General features: G+C 60.5%; 2 protein-coding genes across 4 annotated transcripts in view; one reads left to right on the top strand and one right to left on the bottom strand.

The window, feature by feature from the left end:
• Positions 1–1,892: 1,892 nt before the first annotated feature.
• Positions 1,893–6,815, top strand: CHRNB2 (cholinergic receptor nicotinic beta 2 subunit). Its single transcript, XM_067539228.1, has 5 exons — positions 1,893–2,020; positions 2,564–2,608; positions 2,788–2,897; positions 3,309–4,302; positions 6,084–6,815. Exons 1-5 carry the CDS (start codon positions 1,991–1,993, stop codon positions 6,252–6,254), a joined length of 1,350 nt encoding a protein of 449 aa, XP_067395329.1. The 5' UTR covers positions 1,893–1,990; the 3' UTR covers positions 6,255–6,815.
• Positions 6,816–9,324: 2,509 nt separating this feature from the next.
• ADAR (adenosine deaminase RNA specific) overlaps positions 9,325–21,809 on the bottom strand; it is a 31,857-nt gene continuing 19,372 nt past the window's right edge. For all 3 annotated transcript variants that reach the window (XM_067539226.1, XM_067539227.1, XM_067539225.1), the window contains exons 4-15: positions 21,360–21,517; positions 20,764–20,905; positions 20,375–20,592; positions 19,973–20,129; positions 18,684–18,855; positions 17,902–17,995; positions 16,254–16,382; positions 15,640–15,773; positions 14,572–14,754; positions 13,972–14,084; positions 12,487–12,614; positions 9,325–11,957 (exon numbers count right to left, since the gene is read on the bottom strand). In XM_067539226.1, coding sequence (XP_067395327.1) covers positions 11,717–11,957; positions 12,487–12,614; positions 13,972–14,084; positions 14,572–14,754; positions 15,640–15,773; positions 16,254–16,382; positions 17,902–17,995; positions 18,684–18,855; positions 19,973–20,129; positions 20,375–20,592; positions 20,764–20,905; positions 21,360–21,517 — 1,869 coding nt within the window. In that variant the 3' untranslated portion in view covers positions 9,325–11,716. The remainder of the gene's footprint in view (positions 11,958–12,486; positions 12,615–13,971; positions 14,085–14,571; positions 14,755–15,639; positions 15,774–16,253; positions 16,383–17,901; positions 17,996–18,683; positions 18,856–19,972; positions 20,130–20,374; positions 20,593–20,763; positions 20,906–21,359; positions 21,518–21,809) is intronic.

The following is a 21,809-nucleotide window of genomic DNA, read 5'->3' as shown; positions in this document are numbered from 1 at the left end:
AGGCCCTGACCCCTGGCCAGATTCATTACTGGGCCCTTGAAGCGGCCTGTCAGTCACCGGCGCCTCCCTCCCCCAGGGCGGGTGCCGTGGAGACGCCAGGGCTCCAGCCAGGCTCAGGGCATTCGCAGACACGGGGCGCTGGGGTCTGTGGGACCAGAGCGAGCTGGGTGACGCTGGGGGCTGTATAATACGCGCCCTGTCTTGCTGTCTGCAGAGCTGCTTCCTCTCTGTCTCCCCTGGTGGCAGGACCCACGGCTGCCATCACAGGCGTCAGTCCCATTTCCAGCTCCCCTTGCAGCCCAAGCTGCTTTACAGACTAACGGAGGGAACTCTTCACTCCGTGCTGAGATGCAGCCGCCTCTGGGGCGGGGCACGAGGGCTGTTTAACAGCCACACAGCAACGCTGCCAACGGTTTGACAGGAAGTGGCAAATTCTGTGTCTGACGGAGCCTGTCGGGGCGGTGAAGGGCAGTCGAATGTAACACCCCACGCTGAGGGTTGGCCCGGACACTGGCGGTCACACCCTGCCTCTCACTGGAAACCGCTGGCCCGTTAGAAGCCCTGTGCCCGGCTGTGCGCCGCAGGCGGCATAGCCAGCATGAGCCCTCCATGGGAGCAGCCTGTCCACCTGGCTGCCTGCGGCGCCCCCTCTGCCCACAGCATGGAGAGGAGGAGGGTGGGCGTCCCTGGGGGGCTGGTGCCCTGTGCCCCAAAGCAGTGGTAGTGGCAGGACGGAGGTGGGAAGGGGGGCGGCCCTGGGGAGCAGTGGGGACGTGGTGGGGTAGGGCGAGGTGGGGGGTGCAGTGGGGTACATGGAGGCAGCTCCAAGCTTTCTTCAGCATTTTGTTCAGCGCTTTGCAGACAGACTGTCTGTCTGTCTGTCCAGCTCTCTGGGTGCCGGGGCCAGACAAACGGGAGTTGTCTAGTCACCCCCATTTAGCAAGGAGGCTCTTTGAAAGGCCCCTCACCCCCTCCCTCCTGCCGTGGGGGCGAGCCCCGGCGGGCTGGGGAGCCTGCCTGCTGGAGGGCCCCTGAGGGGCCGGTCTAGCCCACAGGGCCCCTCTCTCGTGGCACCGGCGGGGCTCATGACGCTGCCTGGGGGGGGGGGGGGGCAGGGGAATTTCCTTCCGTGGCATCAAAGCCAGACCCAGCCTGGTCAGGGCAGCCAGGGATGGGCCTCTGCAGTGGGGGTGCAGGGAGCCGGTGCCCCCCCCACCCCCCCTCGCTCGCAGTGACCCAGGCTCGTGGCACCGGGTGCAAGGCCATCGGTGCATTGTAAAGACGCGAGAGGCCGGCGGCTGCCCCCCTCCTTGTCCCTGCCCCAGCCGTGCCGGGGGCAGGCTGCTCTGGTCCCGGACTCAGGGTGGGCTACCCCCTCACCCCTGGCCTTCGGGGGGCAAGCCCCTAGCTGGTGCGTCCTGCAGCTCAGCAGTGGGGCATTGTGCTGCCCAGCTCAGCTGCCCGTGGGCCGAGGAGCAGCTGACAAACTGCATCGCGTCGGCTGTTGTCTGGCCTGCCTGGCTGTCCGGGCTCTTCTTGGCAGAGGCCCATGTGCTGTGCGCTGAGCTGGGATCCCCCACCCTGCCATGCTGGGCACCAGGCCCCAGGGCACCAGAACAAGCCCATCATGGCCCTGGTAGGGGCTGCAGAACCGCCAGCCAGCTAGCTGCCATCTCCCATCAGCTGCAGCTGACGCCCCCCCCTCCCCTGGACTGCAGCTGGGACCTGGGGAAGGAGGAACGTTCGGGGACAGGAGCTGTCCCGTGGGGGCTCCCCATGGCGTGTGGGGCAGGCCTGGCTGGAAGAGGAGCCGTGGGGGGACAAGGAGGCTGGGTATCCAGGGTCTCACCCCTTTGTCCCCCCTTTGCCCTCAGGAAGCCTGGGCACCGACACGGAGGAGCGGCTGGTTGAGTATCTCCTGGACCCGTCCCGCTACAACAAGCTGATCCGCCCAGCCACCAACGGCTCGGAGCTGGTGACCGTGCAGCTCATGGTGTCGCTGGCCCAGCTCATCAGCGTGGTGAGTTTGCTGGGCCTGCAGCACTCTGCGCAGCTCGCCCCTGCTACCCTGGGCAGAGACCGGGGCCCTTGGCATTGGGCGGGGGCTGGGCACAACGGCTTTCCTGGGCTGGGCAGAGCTTCATTCTCTCACAAACACCCCACGGCAGGCACACATGGGTGTAGCCCCGCCACACGGGGACACACCTGTGCCTATGCACCCATGTGCACGTGGACTAGCCGTGCGCACTCATGCACGTGCATGCAGGTACACACAAGGACGCACACTCAGTGGCCTGCGGCCGGCCCCGCTGCCCTGGTGCAGATGTTCTCTGGGCTCCCAGTGCCGCCTCTGCCAGGAGCTGCCCTGCCCCCAGATGGAGGGAGACGGGGGCCAGGCTGCCCCGGGGGCTGTGCTGAGCTGCTCGCCGGGGCTGCGGTTTGGCCTCTCCTGGCTCCGAGGTCTCTCTCCCTGGTCGCCCCCGGCCTGAGCGGCTGTGAGGTCCTGCCCCACCTGCCGCCCCATTGCTGTAGACCCTGCTAACGCCGCCCGTTCCAATTGCAGCACGAGCGGGAGCAGATCATGACGACCAACGTCTGGCTGACGCAGGTAAGACGCTGGAACCTCCCCCCCGGCACATCTCGCTCTGCCCCCGCTGTGCTGCCCCCCCTGCCCCCGGCCCCCCGCCTGCTCGAGGCGCAAAGGGAGGGAGGGAGGGTCCCGACCACAGGCTGGGCAGGGGCCGGTCCTGCCGGGCTGGCGCTGAGGCCGTGCCGCACTCTCTGCAGGAGTGGGAGGATTACCGCCTCACCTGGAGGCCAGAGGACTTTGATAACATGCGGAAGGTGCGCCTGCCCTCCAAGCACATCTGGCTGCCGGACGTCGTCCTCTACAACAAGTAGGTGCCACGTCCCCCCGGGCCCTGGGCCCACTCGCTGGGGCTGCGGCTCCCGCCCAGAGCAGACCTGACCCGATCCGTGGGGGCGCCTCAGGGCTGGGGGACAGCTCCCCTCTGGGAAGTGGCAGCAGCTTGTTCCCCTGCTCCCAGCCATCCCAGATCCCAGGAGCTGCGCCAGACCCCAGAGCAGCTGCAGAGCCCGGTGGGTGTTTCCCACCCCTGCCCCCAGGCCCGGGCGGCTGCTGCCCGGGGAGACGGAGCCTGGCTCGCTCTCCTGTATCGGCATCGGCTCTGCCGGCCAGGTGGGAGGAATGGGCCTGCTGGCGACTCAGACCCAGGTGGGACCAGGGCTGGACCCAGCCTAACCACCACAGAGTCCAGCCACCTAACGGCCCCTCTCCCGCTCGCCAGCGCGGACGGCATGTACGAGGTCTCCTTCTACTCCAACGCGGTGGTCTCCCACGACGGCAGCATCTTCTGGCTGCCCCCGGCCATCTACAAGAGCGCCTGCAAGATCGAGGTCAAGCACTTCCCCTTCGACCAGCAGAACTGCACCATGCGGTTCCGCTCGTGGACCTACGACCGGACGGAGATCGACCTGGTGTTGAAGAGCGACGTGGCCAGCCTGGACGACTTCACGCCCAGCGGCGAGTGGGACATCATCGCCCTGCCCGGCCGGCGCAACGAGAACCCCGAGGACTCCACCTACGTGGACATCACCTACGACTTCATCATCCGCCGCAAGCCGCTCTTCTACACCATCAACCTCATCATCCCCTGCATCCTCATCACCTCGCTGGCCATCCTGGTCTTCTACCTGCCCTCCGACTGCGGCGAGAAGATGACGCTCTGCATCTCCGTGCTGCTGGCGCTCACCGTCTTCCTGCTGCTCATCTCCAAGATCGTGCCGCCCACCTCGCTGGACGTGCCGCTGGTGGGCAAGTACCTGATGTTCACCATGGTGCTGGTGACCTTCTCCATCGTCACCAGCGTGTGCGTGCTCAACGTGCACCACCGCTCGCCCACCACCCACACCATGCCGCCCTGGGTGAAGGTGCTCTTCCTGGACAAGCTGCCCACCTTCCTCTTCATGAAGCAGCCGCGCCAGAACTGTGCCCGCCAGCGGCTGCGCCAGCGCCGGCAGAACCAGGAGCACGCCGCCGCCGGCTTCTTCCTGCGGGAGAGCGCCCGCTCCTGCACCTGCTTCGCCAACCAGGCCACCCTCACGAAGTTTGGCGCAGGGGGCGGCCGGCAGTTCCCCGAGGCAGCTGACGGCGTCAATGGCTACCGGGAGCGGCAGGGGCAGGCGGCGGTACCCAGCCAGTGCTGCTGCGGGCTGGAGGAGGCGGTGGACGGGGTGCGCTTCATCGCAGAGCACATGAGGAGTGAGGATGATGACCAGAGTGTGAGTCGGGGGAGCCGGGGGGCAGGGACAGGTCCCTGTGTGTGCAGAGCACGTGTGCAAGGCGGGAGATGTGCACTGGTGCCCGGGGAAGGGCTGGTGTGCAGACAGCTGCTCACAAGCCGGTGTGTGTAGGTGAGAGAAGCACACGCGTGCCTGGGTGTAACGGGCACTGCAGCCGGCGGGCTAGAGTCCTGCCTTGCCCGCCGGGTTCCTCCGCTGGCCTGGCTGCTCTGGTGCTGCGCGCTCTGCTCCGGGGCCGCGCCCTGCGGGCTGTCACCTGGGTACGCGGGCGCCGGCTCCGGCCTGAGCGGGGCACAGTGCGGCCCCAGACGAGCTGGACTCTGCCAACCCACTGGCAACCCCGCCCGCTCTCAGCTGGGCTCTGCACCAGCCTCTCCCTAACCCTGATGGGCAAAGTCCATCCCCGGAGTCGGGCGGGGTCCCGCGCCGGACGGACGGACGGACGGTGCTGCGCCTGCTGCTGCCCACCCTCAGCGTCGCGGTCCCCAGGCAGGACAACTGTCCTCTGGGCGGCCCAGGGACGGGGGAGGCTGGACTCCCCCAGGCTCAGCCCCCTCAAGCCCAGCTCCCAAGTAACTGCAGGGGAGACCCCGCAGCTGCCACCCAGCTCTGGGGGCGGGGGTTCTACCATAATCCAGGGGCCCCGCCAAGTTCCCACTACCCCAGCTCTCGCAGGCTGGGCCGTGCAGCCCATTGCTGTGCTCGGAGAGGCGACCCAGCCAGGCGCCTGCGGGATGCGGCCCTTGTGCCAGCGTCAGGCCGTGCCGCGTGTCTCCGCCGAGCCCGGCCGCAGGGCTGGAGCCAGCGCCGCGTTCCCCGAGCGGCTGGCGAGCTGCAGAATCCATCGCTTCCTTCTGCTCGGCTGGGGCCCGGCTGGAGGCCCATGAAATATTCAGGCGCTGCGGGCGGGGCGGGGCAGGGGCCTGGCTGCGCTTCCTTGGCGGAGGGGGAGCTTGCGCCAGCTGCTCCCCTGGGGCGGGATCAGCCGCGCGGGGGATTTCTGCCAAGCCCCCGGGCTGGGGGGCTGCGGAGATGCCACGCGCCAGGGTCACCCCCGCCCAAACCCTTCGTCTGGGGCTGGCGAGACCCACCCCTCGGCCGGCACCGGCACGGCTCTGCCGGCGCTGGGGCAGGTCAGGCGGGGTTTAAGCCGTTGCTATAGTAACCAGAACCTCTCAGCTGAGAGCCCAGCTGACTTGCGCGCTCCGGCCGCCCCGTGAGGCTGCAAGTTTTGCAGGGGGCTGGGCGGGCCCTGCGCTATTGCGGGCGGGTCAGCAGCGCTAGGGGCACGGGGCAGCTGGTCCAGGGGTGCCCGTGCGGCCGGGCGCGGGGAGGGGGATGGAGACACTAGAGCAGCCAGTCCGGCGGTGCCCAGCACCGCAGCGCCTCCCACGCGGCCGGTTGATGAGCCCCGGGGGCGGGGAATTACCCCTACATTGCGGGGGGGGGGGGGGGACCCAGAGCGGCATCGCTTCCCCCGAGCTACGCGGCAGGTCCAGGGCAGGCGTGGCACGGCCCAGGGCCCCCACTAGCGCTGCCCGCCCGCGCCTGGGGCCCGGTCACCTGCCGGGGACGGAGGGCTGGCAGGAGAGGCGGCAGAGGCTGGGGGGGAGCGCACGCAGCCGTCGTGCAACCGCCCTGGGCCGTGAGCGAAGCGCCCCGGTCCCCCGCAGCTCCCTCTGAGCCAGCGGCTTCCCTTGCGCTGCCCGGGGTGCGGCGGGCCGGGCTCTGAACGCGCTGTCTGCTCGGGCTCCTTCCAGGTGAGCGAGGACTGGAAGTACGTGGCCATGGTGATCGACCGCCTCTTCCTGTGGATCTTCGTCTTCGTCTGCGTCTTCGGCACCATCGGCATGTTCCTGCAGCCGCTCTTCCAGAACTACGCCACCAGCGCCCTGCGGCCGCTCGGCCACAGCCCGCCCAGCTCCACATAGGGCCGGGGCTGGCAGGCGCTCGCCCCCCCGCGCAGAGACCTCGCCCACGGGAGCCTCGGCAGCCAGGTCCCGGGGAGCGGCCTGGGGCGAGCGTGGCTGGAGCCAGCGTCAGCAGCGCGCGGGGCCGCGGGGCCGGCAGCGCTTCAGCCTGTCGAGAGCCGAGCCGAGCCGAGCCGAGCGAGCCCCGGGAGCTGACGGTCAGACCGTGCCGGGGGCAGCTCTCGCCCCAGGCCCGAGGACGAGCGCAGAGCGCGGTTCCCCTGCCTTTCCGGGGATGGGGCTGCTCCAGCCGTTGCACGTGGGGTAAACGGAGGACTCGGCTCCCCCCGGCGAGGCCGAACAGTCACACACGCGTGGAGGGCGGGGGGGCGTTTAGCTCTGCCGGGCTCCCAGCGTGGCTCGGCGCCGGTCAGTGGCGTGCAGCGGAGGGGGGGCAGAGACCCGGAGCACAGCCGAGCCCCCGCGGGGCTGGCTGGGGATGCTCCGCTGTAGTGCCCCGAAGGGAGCTCCGGCAGCACCTGGGGCAGACGCCCGGGCACCGCTGACACCTCTCCCCGCATAGCGCTGGCTCCCTGGGGGCGGGGGGGGGGGGGGGGGCGGAGATGGCCGGCCTCAGATGGCAGCTGCTGCTTCCAGCATCCCCACGCCCCGAGAAACGAGGGAGAAGTGAAACCACTTTGGCACCACGGCAGGGCTACGCCCTTCCCGCCACGGCGCACTCGGGGACGGGGGAGAGGCAGGGCGGGGACGGGCCCTTCACCACGGCCCGGGGAAGGAAGAGCAGTCCCCCCGAAAGGCAAAGCCGGCACCGTGTAGACGCAGGGCGCGGGCGCTGCAGGGGCAGAGCCGGGCAGAGCAGCGCCTCCCTCCCCCGCGGCCAGGCCGCGTCACACACTCCGCTGCCAGGATCCTGCCTGCCCGGGGGCGAGAGCTCGGCAGAGAGCAGGTGAAAACCCCGCCGCCCGCTCCTCCCGCCTGAGCCCTAGGACCAGCCCCTCTCCTGTCCCCGCTTTGCTGGGGCTGCGACCCCCACACGGCTGCAGCGTGACTGGAACATTATACATTGGGCCCAGCCCACGGGGAGCTGCTGGGAGCCGGGGGGGGCGGTGTTAGGGTTAGGGGGCAATTCTCAGTCAAGCGTCTCCTGGGCGTGGCACTAACCCTGCGGCTGCCGGGAAGGGCCAGGCCGAGCAGGGCTGCTCCGGGCACACGGCGCTCGTTGCAGCTTTCCCCTGCCCACCCGGGCGTACAGGGTCTCGCCTGCTCCTCGACCGCTGCCCCGGTAGGTTGCTGCCACCACTGCACCAGCTTTGCCCTGCCCTGCCCGGGGGGGGGGCTCGATTTGACTGACGGTTCACAACAGCTGTTTGAGGGTAAATGGCAGAGCCCCCAGCCCAGGCCGGAGAACACGACCCGGCTGATCAGCCCCCCATTGCCTGTCCCCCGTGCCTGCCCCCTGCCAGGCCGGTCCGGGGACACTCCCCTGCCATGCTGGCAGGACACTCGAGCCCTGGCTGCTAGCAGGAGCAGAGCACGGCGATGCCAGGCTCCCACGCAGGGCGGGTGGCTCAGAGGGAATCCGGCCCAACCTGCATGTGCCACACAGGCCCCGCAGGCAGCACCTGGGCGGGATGTGGGCACCGGGCAGTCTCCAGGTGCTCGGCTGTTCCAGTCAGACTGGCTGCGTGAAGACAGCTGCTGTTCTCTGCCTCATCCCACCCTGGTCTGCAAAGGGCGGCTCAGTCATGCCGAGCTCTGCTCCTCACTGCCCCGCCAGACACGGGAGGGGGCAGGACCCCGACCTGTTCTCTGCATTGTACCTTTCCGGAGGGGCTGGGCAGTGACGTGAGCACCATCCTCCTGCAGGCTGTGGGCGGCTGGCCGGGGCACTCCGGGCTGGCCGTGCTGGGTGGCTTTGAAGGCCTTTCTTTCGCCTCTTTCAGCTGGTTTATTTTTTGCACCATGTTTTTGCCTAATCATTTCCAAGCCTCCCTCTCCTCAGCTGTGTCAGGCACCTGGTATCTCAGCCCTTACCTTCCCTGGGACCCCCTTACAAACACAAGAGTTGCAGCCGTGCTACAATGAGGCTGGGCCCCTGCTGTAACCCCCACATTGCAGCACCATGGTTTGTAGGGCCCTGGAGTGGGGGTGCTGACTTGGGCGACACCCTCCTTTGTCAACTCTCAGCGGCCAGGAGCGCCAGGTGCAGGATCGTTTCACTGTTTTCCTTGGTCTTCGAAAGGGTCTAAGCGGCCCTCGCTGACCCTGCACCTCGCACGTCCGTCTGGCCAGGGTCAGCGCAGCATCCTCCAACAGCATGAACAAACTGCTCGGGACGGTCCGTGCCTGAGGCAGGCTGTAACTGTCCTAACCTGTAATAAAACTGCTGTGGGGCAGGACAGTCTTTTTCTTCTCCCTCCGTATTACATAAGCTTGAGCTCAAAGGTAACAGCAACCTGTGCTCCTTGGACTGCACCGGGCACACGCTGCCATCACAGCCCTCCCCACCCGCTCCAATTGCTCTGTTAACCAGGGGCCCACGGTGCTTCCCAAGACACGGCACCTCCTGGAGACGTGCTGCCAGGGCTCCTTTGAGCGGCACTGCTGGCACTTTGAACACCCAGGGCTGCGGCTAACACCGTCCGAACTGTCTGGCCCAGGGGGCTCCTTCAGCCCTAGCTGGGCGCTGCCAGACAAGGTTCCGTGCCCCAACGACCCTGGGCTCGCCCACTCCGGCACTGCCCCAGGAATTGGAGAATTACTAACGGGGGCAGAGCTCCCCTCCTCGCACCCCCGGGGACGGGGTCTGAAGCCCAGCGCCTCACCCAGTCCCAAAGGCAGCTGTGCGAGGCTAGGTGCAGGTGGTCAATGAGGAGGGTGATTAGCCGCTGAAACCAACTGCCACCAGGGCGAGTGATGGAGTCAGAGGGTGAAACCGGCCTGTGTCATACAGGGCAGGCGGGTGACACGATCGAGGTCTATGACTCACCACTCCCTCCTTTTGGGAGGCCGGGGAGCTCACTCCCTCGCTTCGACACAGCTGTCCCCAGGGATGGGCAGCAGGATGCACTTCGCTGTGGTGCTGGTAGAGCGAGCCTGTGGCCAGGGCTAGCACCTTAGGCATCATTTCAGAATTCCCTCAAGCACATTGAGGGCGAGAGATTTAACCTGCTGCTGCAGAGCTGCTGCTCAGCACGTACCCCCATGGCAAGGGGCAGAGCCCGGCTGGTTACGCAATCAGTGTGGGAGACGGCTCATCCGTCAGTACTTTGTCCAGCTGACAATCAAATACCTCCAGCATCTCCCTTCTGAGCGACCCCAGCTCTGCGCTCGCTGCCGTCTACATGAACACGGTTCGGCCCTTTTCACCTCACAGGAATTAAAACACCCGCAGAGCAGAGATGTCGGACAATACAGCTTGCTTTAAAATTTTGATGTGGAATGTTAGGACTTCAGATGATTGAGATCAAGGGGCACTTAACAGCAGACTCACAATCATCCAAATCAATGTAAAAGGATGGCTACAGTTCTCCCGTGAATAAATTTACATTTGTTTCCATTCAGCTCTCTAGAGCCAGTGTGACAAGAGAAAAAACCGACCAGAGAAAAAACCGACTGTTACAGAGAAGAACCAGGGCGGGGGTGGAGAGAGTTTGCAGGAGAGTCCCCAAATGATGCCCAACAGGAACTGCTCAGACCCACAGACAGCGCAACTAATTACAAATGAAACCAACGGGGTGGGGCCGTCACAAGGAAGACGGCAGAACCACCCCAAGTGGTGCAAGAACGGATCTGGGTCTCTTCAATTATTGCAGAGGGCAGCTGGCATCCTGACCTCACCCCGTGGGGAAGATTCAGAGTGCAAACATGCACCTCACACAGCACTTGACCACTCGCACCAGAGACCCAGCACCACTCAGTTCTGGAGCAATCAGTGCGCCCCTTGCCCCAGCCTCAGGCTAAAAGCAGACTAGCTTCCGACAAAGCCCTTGCAGCACCCAAGCCAGCTGAGGTCAAAGGCACCCAACACCAGATGATCTCATGACGCAGCACCCGGGATGCTAGGGCTAGCACGGCATGGGACTGGGTCCATTAGCCTGGAGGCCTGTGTGTCTTCCAAGGAAGAAGAAATGTGCTGCTCCTGCTAGTTCCTGACCCAGTGCAAGCAGGCAGCCCCCTGGCCCCTATCCCTCAAGGCTGTCCAGACACAGCCCGGCAGAGAGGGCGGGTGGAGCACACCCACCCAAAACAGACAGAGCTTGCCTTAGATCCCAGCACCCACAAAGGCTTCTTAGATTCCTGTAAACAACGAAGAAGAGAGGCTGGCTGGGCCGAGGCCTGTGGGGCATGTTCTGAGGTTCTAAGTCTGCAGCCCTCAAGTTTCCTGACAGCTGGTCTTCGATTAAAACAAATAAAAGGCAGAACATAAAACCCAAGGTGACCGAGCCGGCCCTGCAGCTAAGATAAAATGTGTGACCGTTTCAAGGCACGCTTTAAAAGCAGAGGCCAGGCTCTAAACGATCCCAGGTCCAATTTTAGTAAAAGAGGCTGTGCTCCAGCAGATGAGCCAGCCCCTGGCTCTGCATGATCCTGGTCAGAAGGGACGGCTGGGGTAAGGAGGAAAAGCTCTCCTTCATCGACACGCATCTTAGTGCTAACCTACCTGGAAAGTCTGGGCAACCTGCCCCACCTTGCCAGGGGGATGTGTCAGGCAGGACTTTAGAATGGCCCTTCTTAGCAGGACTCCAGAAACCAGCACCCCCACTCTCGTAATTAACAGGGTATGTCAGACCAAGCTCCCACCACAGCTGCTAACCCTGACCCCCAAATGGGCTCATGCTCTGTGCTAAAGGCAGATAGCAGAATTAAACAGCAGTTGTGAGAATAGATCACCTTTTCTTAAACCCATTTCAAACCAATTTGTGCAAACCCAACAGGGTTGCTGGGAAGGAAAAGCCCCTGGGAGTTTTGCCAATAGCTGCAAAATTCATCTGGCAACTCAGAGGAAAGGGTTCCAGGAGAAAATCCGAGAAAGAGCTAAGCTGGGAAATAGATCTATATAATGGTAAACGGTCCAATCGAGACAAGCTAAAAGCTGAGTCCCCGCAGCGACTGTGATGGACGAGCAGGGGAGCGGGCTCTCTTGTCATTTCATTAACATGCGTGGACATCGTGGATTCTCTCGTGCAAACAGACTCCCACCCGTTCGCGTCTCCTCCCCAGGCGTGTGCAGAAAGAATGCAGTACAGAAAGAATGCAGTATGGACACGGGGTTCCTCCCAGCAGAATCAAGATGTGCCGCCACCATAACCCGAAAGGAGGAGAGACCCCGGGGAAATCCACAGCGCTACTTAACATTCCTGGCTCCATTTAAAAAACAAAAAAAGAAAACAAAAGGAACTCACCCAGCCACTCACCCACTCACACACACGCACGCACGCACGCACACAGAGGGCAGCTCGCTACGCCTCAGAGAGAGAGAAGTTCTCCTCCTCCTGGGGTTTGCGGATCCAACTCCCGTAGCTCATCTCCTCCAGCGCCCTGAAGAAGTGCCGCTTGGCTCCCTGGTAGGCCGAGGCTGCCTCCTTGGCATCTGAGTACAGCGCAAGACTCTGCAGGTCTTTGCGGTCTGCCTTGGCACAGAGCTGCTGGAACAGGGCAAACATGCTCCTCTTGGACACACGGGACACCTCTAGCTTTGGTCTGGGGAAAGGAAGGACACAGAGTGAGAACTCCTCAGAATGGAGACGGGCCCAGAGGGCAAACAGCAGCTGGGAATTTAGGACATGGGCCTGCAACTGGATCCATGTGGGCAAACCCCAGTGCTCGGGCAGTCTCATGGCAGGATCAGGGCTTTAAACCACACCAGTGAGCAGCAATGAGCCAAGCGATGCAGCTGCCAGGATCTCAAAGTGCTTTGTAAACATCAGCCAAGCCCTGCTGCCCTCTGGGATGGACTCTTATGCTTGGGCAGGAGGGCAATGGCCACCAAAGAGCGCAGTGACTGGTCCGCAGGGTCAGGAATAGAACCTGGGAGTCCAATTTTCCAGCCACACGTGGACAGGCTCTCTGGGGCAGAGACTCTCTTTTGCTAGATGCCTGGATGCTAGATGTCCCTGCCCCCCAAGCCCTCCCACACACCCGGGCACTGTGGTGGCAGCACAGAGAACTAGCCACTTCACAAGCTACCCTACAGCCTGCGTCAGGAAAGGCTTCAAAGCTCTCTGCTCACCCGTCTACTTTGCCTTTTGTGCCATCCAGGACTTCCACCTCGCTTTCGTCAGCAAGACACCAATTCACGCTGGACTCCTTGGTCTTCCCCGTCTGCCTGGCGGAGTCATACACGCTAACTCTCCCCACCTGGGTTACCAGAGGAAGACAAGAGTTCTCAGCACAGCGCGTACGGCACATGCCCACAGCTGGGAAGGGTGCTTGGCTCTCAGCACTGGTGTATGGCTAACACAGCTGAGGCCTCTTAGCTGTGGGCCACCGCACACTTCACCCCCGCTAGGGACCTGCCAGAGGCAATGCCCAGCACATGCTTTTCATCCTAGCCCCCCAGCCAGTAACGCAGTCATTACGTTTCTTAGCCTCAGCTACTCTGACTGACACGATGACAAAACCGCCAGGCAAGCGCCCCTGGGTCACCGCGGCTTTGCTCGGAGCCGGCAGGCATGGAACCTGGAAAGCTTACAGAGTCTGGCCCAGGCACATCCAAACCCCAGTGAAAAAGTTCACCACGTACGCCCCAGGGTCTCGAGAGATGAGAGACTGACCATTCACACCTGGCCAGATGTGGCAGCGAGCGGAAGGATATGGAAGCACAGAACCATGTGACGAAGGGGAGATATTCTTGGGGTTTTCTCTGAGAGCTGTGGGTGTGCCTCAGTTCCCCCCATATGTTACTCATGTATTTCGGTGATGGGACCTGGGTGTGTGATCATTGCAGAGGGGGCGGATGGGCCTTCCCCAGACACACATACGCAGACCTGGCCAGGACCCCCTGCCCTTCCTCAACCAGCTGCAACAGGTTGTGGCAGGTGGAGACCCAGAGGAGGGGATCCCTTGCCTGGGAAGTAGACAAAGGACTGGGGAGGGGCAAGGGGACGGGTCTGGGGGTGGTTGGCTGGAAGAGGCCAGTTCCCCTGTGGGGGTTCGCACGGGAGCAGAGCCCGAGGATGGGGCTCTGGGGCTCCTTGGTCGGTCGCTGCTGTAACTTCTAATTAAGCTGCTAACAAAGTCTTTCTATGCTGTATCCTGAGATCTAATAGACCCTTGACTCCCACGCTGGCTGGGAATCGCTTCTGACTGCAAGGCGGGTTGCATGGCCCTTTGGGGTGTGGAAGAGCTCCCCAGGGACCCATCCAGAGGGACCCACAGGGGGAGTTCGGGGAGAAGAGGGGGGCTGAACCCCCCGAGGCCAGGGCCAGGAGGTGGCTGCACGGGTGTGTGGAGACCCAGGGGGGCAGACGCCGAAGCACTAGAGTCCTGACTGGCTGCGTCCCAAGTGGTTCCAGAGCCCAGTTCCTAGGGGACTCGGTCACACGATCGCTCTGCCCTGGGTCGGGTATCTGGTCAGATGAATACCAGCAGGAAGTGCAACTGTCCTGCAATAGCTGGAAGGTGGCACAGGAAAGTCCCAGAATGCACCAGTGCAGATGGCTGGGCCCCTGTGCGGAGAGAATGGAAACATTAGGAGCTGCCAAGCCAACAGTACCTCGGGATGTTGAACATGATACGGCGCCTGGAGACCTGTCTGAAACGTGCTCCCGTCTCTTGACATGCGGCAGCAGATTGCACGTGTCAAGTGACCCTGGCTGTACAGGTAACCTGGGAAAAGACACATGCAGGCGTTAGGAAACAGAGCAGCTGCATTGCTGACTGGCAGGTGGAAATCTGCTTTGCTCGAGCCCCAGAAAGCCTGAGGCGGAAAGGCTCAGGACAGCAATTTTCTATCGCTTGACACTTCCTTGGTCGTCAAGATGTGAAGGGTTCACTTTTACAGACTGCAACATTCATGGCCATGCCACGTTTAAGGCAACTTTGGTCCCCCCTCACCCTCACCCCTTCAAACCAAGAGCCATGGAGAAAATCCCCACTTAGCCCAGTGGTCAAAATCCACACATTCCCACATGCTTTCTAATGGTGCAGCTCTGCTGGGATCAACGTTTTAGCCTTCCACTTGGCAGCCCCCCGGTGAATTCCTTTTCCGTTACTGCAGGAAGGAGATTATCTGGTACGTAGTGTATCAGCCCAGCTCCTGAGTGCACCGGCAGCACCGCATTCTCCGCACGGGGAGGGGCTCAGGGCTTCATACCGAGTGTAACGGAGCTGAGGTACACTGGCTGCACAAAATGCGATAGCAACGCCCCTTGCAGGCCAAGCACATTCCAGCGCAGGATTTTGTCGCTGCAGGACATGGTGCGCAGCCTCTCCCCATGCTGGATCCCATCCCACGTAGGCACAATGTCACTTGACTCCACGGGAATGGTGCCTTCCCCTGCGTAAGAGGATAGGAAAGTGAATTTGCAAAGAGCCAGTCAGACCACACAGCTACTAAATCCCCTTCCACCAAGGCACACGCCCCGCTGGCGTGCTCCGCGAGCTCCGCGAACTTCACATGCGCTCCTCCAAAACCGCATCTCCCACACGGACAGAGGACGACACCCTCCTGGACCCAGTGCCCTGTTGCCAGGTTCTGCTGGCCAAGCTCTCGCAACAAGCAGAGAGAAAGAGCTGGCTAGACCAGAGACAGGCAAGTTTTCACATGGCTGAAACAAAATTAGATTGTGCTTGAAAAGGAGGTCAGAGCTTCAGTGCAGACCTGCCCTGTGTCAGTGCTGGAATCAGACCAAAGCGCTGAGGGTGGAGCATGACTTTCCACCTACACAGCACCTTGTCCGCCCCCATTCTAGCCCCCTCTGCCTTTGCACACTTGATCCTATGGCAGCAGCAAGCACAAACGGGAGAGAAGCCGGCTGGAGGCCATCCCCTCCCCAGCTCCTACCCGTGCCTGTGCTGAGACTCATGGGGAATACATGCTAGTCCCTCCCTTGCAGTTAGCATCCACGTGCCAGCTCCACATCCCCACCTCCTGCAGCTTTCTGTCCAGCATCTGACATAGGAGAGCTGAGGCTCCAAGATAATATCCCAGTCCTTTCCTAGAGAGGTAGGTAGGAAACTCCTAGCCTGCAGCCCACGGGCTCTGATTTAGCCCGATCGTGCTCCCACGTGGAAGAGCTAAGACCCCCTTCTGGTTGGGGTCAGACACTAGCAGGAACCGCTTTCTGCAGCTGACCCTCCGTGGACTGGAAGACACAGAGAACTGGCACCTGCGGGGCTGCAGCATGCTCACAGCGAGGACCTGAGGGTTTGCAAGACTCACCGTTCTCCACCTTGGTGCGCAGTTTGCCCTGCTTCGGGTTCTCAAAGAGAGGCTGATGCTGGTTCTCCCCCGTGGTGCTTGCCTGATCACTGCAGGACTTATCAAAGAGGGCCCCATCTCCACAGGGCGCCGTGCTAGAAACAAACCAACAGCCCCGCTGAGTTAGTGCAAACCCACCTTCGAAGGGCACGGCTATACCAAGGCAGGGCTATGCCTGACGCCTACACTGGGTCTGTGCAAGGACAGCTTGTATCGAGCTTTGCTCAAGTCACTTCCACTCCAGCCCGACCTATGCGTACAGCTTTATCTTTGCTTCTCTAGCTCACTGGGGTGTGTGGGAGAGAGACGTTGAAGACAGGGAAGCACTCTGAGCGCTAGAGAAGCACTAGTGAGGTATCATCAGCATCATCCCAGGACAGCATGCGCCACACAGCCCTTTCAGAAAGACACTGCAACCCCTGCTCTCGATACACGGGGTTGGGAAGGTCAGGGGAGAGCCCTGGCACATGCGCATCAGAGGACACAGCCGTGATCTGATTAGCGGGGTAGAGTAATGGGTGGCCAGGCCCTGTGTAGCCCCAAGAGAGCGGAGCAGTGCTATGCGCCATGCAGACCTGACGTAGAGGTGAAAGGTGACGGCGTCTTTTATTTTGAGTCTGTTTTCTCCTGCTGACTCAAATATGCTCTGTTCTGTGGAGGAGGGATCGGCGGGATCATACTTCATCAGCTCGCTGTAGAGATACCTGGAAATAAACAAGGGTCAGCTGACGGCCTCGTTCCAGAGAGCAGCACCACTTCCTCCCCCCCAGGAGCCCAGGCTAGGCGGTGCCCAACTGCTGTCTTGGCTGAAGGTGGACAAGAGCTTCAGTAAAACACGTTATGCAGTTGGCTCTGTCTGTTGGTTTGGGTGCACGAGGGCGGAAACCCGGGAGAGGTGACTGCGGAGAACACTTGGGGCCAGGGAGTCTCTGACACTCCCGAGAGGGGCTGGAAACACAGCAGATTCCCGACTTCCTCTCACTGACAGGATTCTCCTCTCAGAGCACTTTGTTCCACTTAGTGAGTGACCGGAGGCTGCTGCACTGTTCACTGGCCTAGGGGACTGAGTTGGGAGGGGTCAGTCCAGTTCCCGTAGAAAGATGTCCACGTGACAACCAGCACCACAGCTCGTACCCGCATCAGCAGCCCCCGCTCTGAAGCCAAGGGCCGAACAGGTAAGAGAGATCAAAATCCCTCCAGGTGAGTGGAGAATGTGGGGAACTTACCCAGCTGCGGGTGAATAAGACACCAAGACTGCCAACCTAGCCCCCTTCATCAGCACAGTCCCAGAGAGGCTGAGCGCATCAGCGTCACTAGCACAGCCACTCGACCTGATTCAATGACTGGCTCTTTTATAATTACTTTTGTCCCAGTGCAGAGAAAACCTTGAGGTTACTTACGCATGGTCAAGGACTAATGGAAAACTGCAGCTGCACGGAGTCTGTGTCGAGACCTTCCCAGCTACGTAAGGGAAGGCAGAGTTCAGCTCAGAACACTTCCCCTGCTCTCACCTGGAATGGCGTGTGCCGTATCAGAGAACAGCCTGCCAACCACAGCCCCGGGGATTAGTGGGAAGGACAAATCAATAAGAAAGCCACAGATCACAAGCACAAACTCCCCGATGCGCTGGGGACCTGTTCCCCTCCTCCCCCGGGGTGCAGGAACACACCACATGTGGCGACAAGCACAGACATTGGCGCAGGCTGCCAGCAAGGGGCTGGCTTTTTATCACCAGCTGGCTGGGGTGCAGATAGGGACTGGAACTAATCCAGATGATTTCTATTAAAAAGGTGCAATGCTAAATTCACAAGAGAGGAGAGAGCAACTGGGCTTGTGGGACTTAGCTTGGGAAATCTTTGCCCAGCAGACCGGGCTGGGTTTATTACCCCCTATACGAGATTGTGTACTAAGCACTGGAAGAGGCCACGTGCGGAGGTTTGGTCTGAAGGAACCCTCTGACTCGGCAGAGAGTGCTTCATCTCTCTCGGTCGGCGCAGTGGGGCACGTGGCTTCCGCGTGATTCTCCTTCGTGTTAAACGTGGACGTGGTGGCAATCTGATCCATTCTAGGTAGGGTAAGAACAGCCCTTGGGTCTGGACAAATTGCCAGCAGGGCACTAATCTGCACAACCCTTCCTTATAAGGGATCGCATCGCCAGGCTTAACAGCCGGATAGACAAAGAGCAAATGAAGATCTCTTCCCGCCCCAATCCACATCCCTCACCTCACGAAGCCTCTTCGGGAAATGATTTCTGCGTGGCAGTCGTTCACGGTCTCTCCCTTCAGGCTCAGCTCCTCTCCCTTCACACAGCGATTACCTAGAGGGCGAGGGAAGGAGGAGTCTCACGAGGCCGGCTCACAGGCTCCTCTGAAAGGCCAGGTTTCATCTCACCGAGGCTTGCTGCTCTGGGCTCCTGAGTGGCACTGCCCCAGCTAATAGGGATCGTTATCCCAGCCAAGTCGGTCAGAAAAGAACGGGACAGAATGACACCCCACACACACGTCACCTGCCTCTTTTTAGAAGCAGCACAAATCTAGAGCTACCCCGCTTTACGCCAGGGGCCTGTCAAACCTGGAGGCTTTGTTTGCCCAGTCTCTTAGGAGAAGCAAAGCAGTGCCAGCCACCTCGGCGGAGGGGGATTTAGGAATACAAAGCTGAGGGAAGCCGTAGGCCCTCGTGCCCTTTGATACCGGGAGGGACACTCCATGCTCTGATGCACAGGCAGTGCAAGCACAGATTAAGAGCTGTGTAGCCGAAGGCACGTTCGCTTTGTTCTCTTCTTTTGTAACTAGATCATTGGTGACATGGGAACCATGGGAACCGATTCTTTAACCCTGGAGGATGTTCAGGGGGGAGCGTGGGGGGGGGAGGAGAGGAGTCGTCACAGCCTGAAATATTTTCAAAGGGGGTCCCAGCAAAAAACGTGTGAGAACCTTTGTTCTAGTGAGATACGTCCCAAGCTAGAGAGTCCGAGTTCAATGCACACTGGAAATAGTTGCTCATACCGGTGCCAATGCTGACCACAACTCCCAGGCCCTCTTCTCCTCGCCTCATGATGATTGCAGCCAGGATCTTCCGTCCGAGCAGGCTGTGCTGGATGCGAGCAGTGAGGGTGTTGAAGCGCTGGTGGCTCAGCATAGCGATCTGATCATGCAGGGTGCTGCCACTCACGGGGAGCTGCGGGGGGCACAAGACCTGTGTTGCTAAGAGATCCCAGGTGGCTCATTTATTTAAGTAAAGAAAGAATCAAGGAGGAAGCGTATCTGAAACACAGATATTCAGCGGGAGGGGAGAATCCAGAGAACACAAATGCCAAGGGCAAGAGCTGGCAAGTAATCAGAGGTGAGTTTGCAACGGGCTAGACCAGCACAAAAGGCCGGTGCAGTTTTGGACCGCATATGCAGAGGGTACCACAGCATGGAGGGGACACCGCTTTAGATAACTCTGGTGTAACCATGCTCCAATTCTCCTGTTCAGCTCTGGGCCCACCGTTAATAGATAGTCTTGCTTCCTGACAGCGAGATGCACTGGGGTGAGGAACAGGGGACTCAGGCTCAGTTCCTCAGTCTCCCCAGGGAAGGAGTGGAAACCCCTATCGCTGAGAATGTTGGAAACTGAACAGGAAGAAGCAATTCTGCCCCAGCTCCCAGGAGCTTAGCTAGCAGGACCAAAGGAATTCTTCTTCTGGGTGCTTGTGAGGAGAGTGTATGGTGAGCACCGGGCTGCCTTCCCTAGCACTGCTCTGAACTACACATCGTCCCTGTCCCCTTTCACTAGACAAAATCTCATCTGCCATGATCAGCCCTGAGCAGGGAACACGCATCTTAGGAGATCACAGAGCTCAAAGCAGGCTTCAAAGCAGCACAGAACTGGGACAGCAATTCTGCCAGAATTGAAGCTTTGTCCCACGTGATGTGCTGTTTCAAAGCTGACATGCGGTATCAGAAGGTGCCGCAAGGTGGCGTAAGAATGACTGACCATGGAACGGGGAATCACAGAAGGAGATGTCGTGTTCTCTTACTCTCACACACAGAACCAAGGTTCAGATGCTCATGAACCAGAGCTTGGGGCTAGCTCAGTCCAGAACCAGATGCTGGCAGGAGGTAGGGTAAGAGCGTGTGTGTGTCCTACAGGGAGCGGCTCCACCAGATGCCAGCCAAAATGATAAGAGACCCAGCTTGGCTCTACCTTTACAGAGCACGGGACAGCACACTGTAGCTTCGGGACAGTGCTCCCACCAGACTGAACAGCAGAAGGACAAATGCAGGCCCAGCTCCAGGGAAAGAGAAATTACCTCTGTGATGCTCAGTCCTTCGGTGCGCTCAGCCTTCTCCGTTTCCCCAATCAGGACTCTGAGCGCTGCATCAGCCGCCTCCTGCTTGCCTTGCTTCTTGTTGTGTGCAGTAACGGCTGGGAACCAACGGCCTCCAACCTTTGCTTGGTAAACAAACCTAGAGAAGCAGCAGCATGTCACTGGGAGAGCTCCCCATTGAAAGCATAATGGGTCGTGCACCTTGAATGTTTAAAACTAAGTGGTTTTTATTTTGACATGCAACTACAAGGAGGCAGCAGCATGAAGCTCTAACAGCAGCTGGCTCTAGTTTCACCAGGAATTTGCCACACTGTGCGGGAGTGTGCTCCTACGTCAGGACAGCACAGACATGCCAGTCTGCCACGGACATTCACAGCTACTTACTTAGGGTCATGAGGCGGTCCCGTCTGATCAATCATTTTGAACTCTGCTGCGAACCCATTGGAACGGGCATATTCCAGCAGGCCACTGACGGGATTGGCATTGAGATATTTGATCAGCTCCCCGATGCCCTTGGCTTTTGCTTCCTTTGACTCATCCGGATTCAGGGGCTGGGCACTAGAAAGATCCATGGGCTGCTCGCTTGGGGACTCCAGGGAGGGCTAGAGAAGAGTTAGACGAGAGAAGCCAGTTAAATATTTAGGAGAACATACTACAGCAGGGTAAGCTGCACACAGCCAGTCTTCGGCTACTGCTGGCTGACCCGCCCAGGGTAAAATCCTACTGGAGGAAGGAAGAAAAGGAACAAGAACAAACAAGTCAGGCCTCCTTACCTGTTCTGGGAAGAACTGCACCCCAGTCTCCCCACGGAGGATCTTCACAGCAACCTCAGCTGCCATCTGCTTTGCTCCCTTCTTGCTGTTGGCTACCACAGCAGGAAAAGTCTGCTCAGCCATCTTCACGCAGTATTTGAACCTGGAAGGATGTTACAGCACAAGAAGAATGTTAGCCCCAGAAGCTGCAGTCTATTCTGTGCACCCACTCCTAGTCCAAGCTGGGCTAAAGATGGCCAAGGAACATTTCTAAGTTCACAGCAGTTTAAGAATGTCTGGATGACTGAATACTCCAAAAGCACTGGCATGGCATTGCCGCCATGGTATTTGGGACAGGACCCTGAGCTCTGAAGCCCGTCCTTGGCTTGGCAGATGTCCAGCCTCCCAGGAGCAAGGCATTCCTTGACCTCTTTCTGGGGCGCACAGGTCCCAGAGGGAGCCAGGTCCAGACCTCCTCGAGCAAGATAAGCACTCAGATAACACAGTGGAGTGGATGGGAACCTGGACACATGGGGCACCCTGGCTGGTTCCTCTGATTGGAGCGAAAATAAAGGGACGTTCACCCCTCCCCCCCAGTTAACAATGATGTGCCATACTTGGGGTCATGGGGTGGTCCCTCCTGAGACAGCAACTGGAATTCACACGTGCTCCCCGATTTCTGTCCATATTCCATTAATATGCTGATGGGGTTCTTCCCGGAAGGCAAGTTTAGCTGCGCCGCTGCAGATGGAGGCTCTGGTTCTGGGTGCGCAGGCTACGGCAAGAACGAGAGAGGAGACGAAAGCTCAGATCTCAGCCGAGCTCCCACTGACAGGGTGCTGCTGTCAGCACTAGCTCAGGGACTGCATCTTTCGGTCAACTCAGAGGCTAACTACAGCACAAAGCCCAACCGGCCAACAGAAAAAGCACCAAACTGCATCCAGAGCATGTCAACGTCGCACGCACGGCTCTGCTTCCACACCCCGTTCGAATATTTATCAGAAGCCACTTTTGCTACATGCAAGGGAAGCGTGGAAGGCCTTTTATAAATGCCCTCATGCCATCTT

The sequence above is a fragment of the Emydura macquarii genome, unplaced genomic scaffold (assembly GCF_026122565.2).
Source record: "Emydura macquarii macquarii isolate MOO-44397 ecotype Brisbane River unplaced genomic scaffold, CSIRO-AGI_Emac_v2 contig_527, whole genome shotgun sequence".
Classification (NCBI taxonomy): domain Eukaryota; kingdom Metazoa; phylum Chordata; order Testudines; family Chelidae; genus Emydura; species Emydura macquarii.
This window is presented reverse-complemented; position numbering and strand designations above follow the sequence as displayed.

Excerpts from the sequence above, each read along its gene's own strand:
- CHRNB2 (XM_067539228.1), top strand. The coding sequence starts at position 1,991 with ATGGTGTCGCTGGCCCAGCTCATCAGCGTG. Across the intron at positions 2,609-2,787 it reads CCAACGTCTGGCTGACGCAG|GAGTGGGAGGATTACCGCCT; the intron begins GTAAGACGCTGG and ends CACTCTCTGCAG. Across the intron at positions 4,303-6,083 it reads GTGAGGATGATGACCAGAGT|GTGAGCGAGGACTGGAAGTA; the intron begins GTGAGTCGGGGG and ends GGCTCCTTCCAG.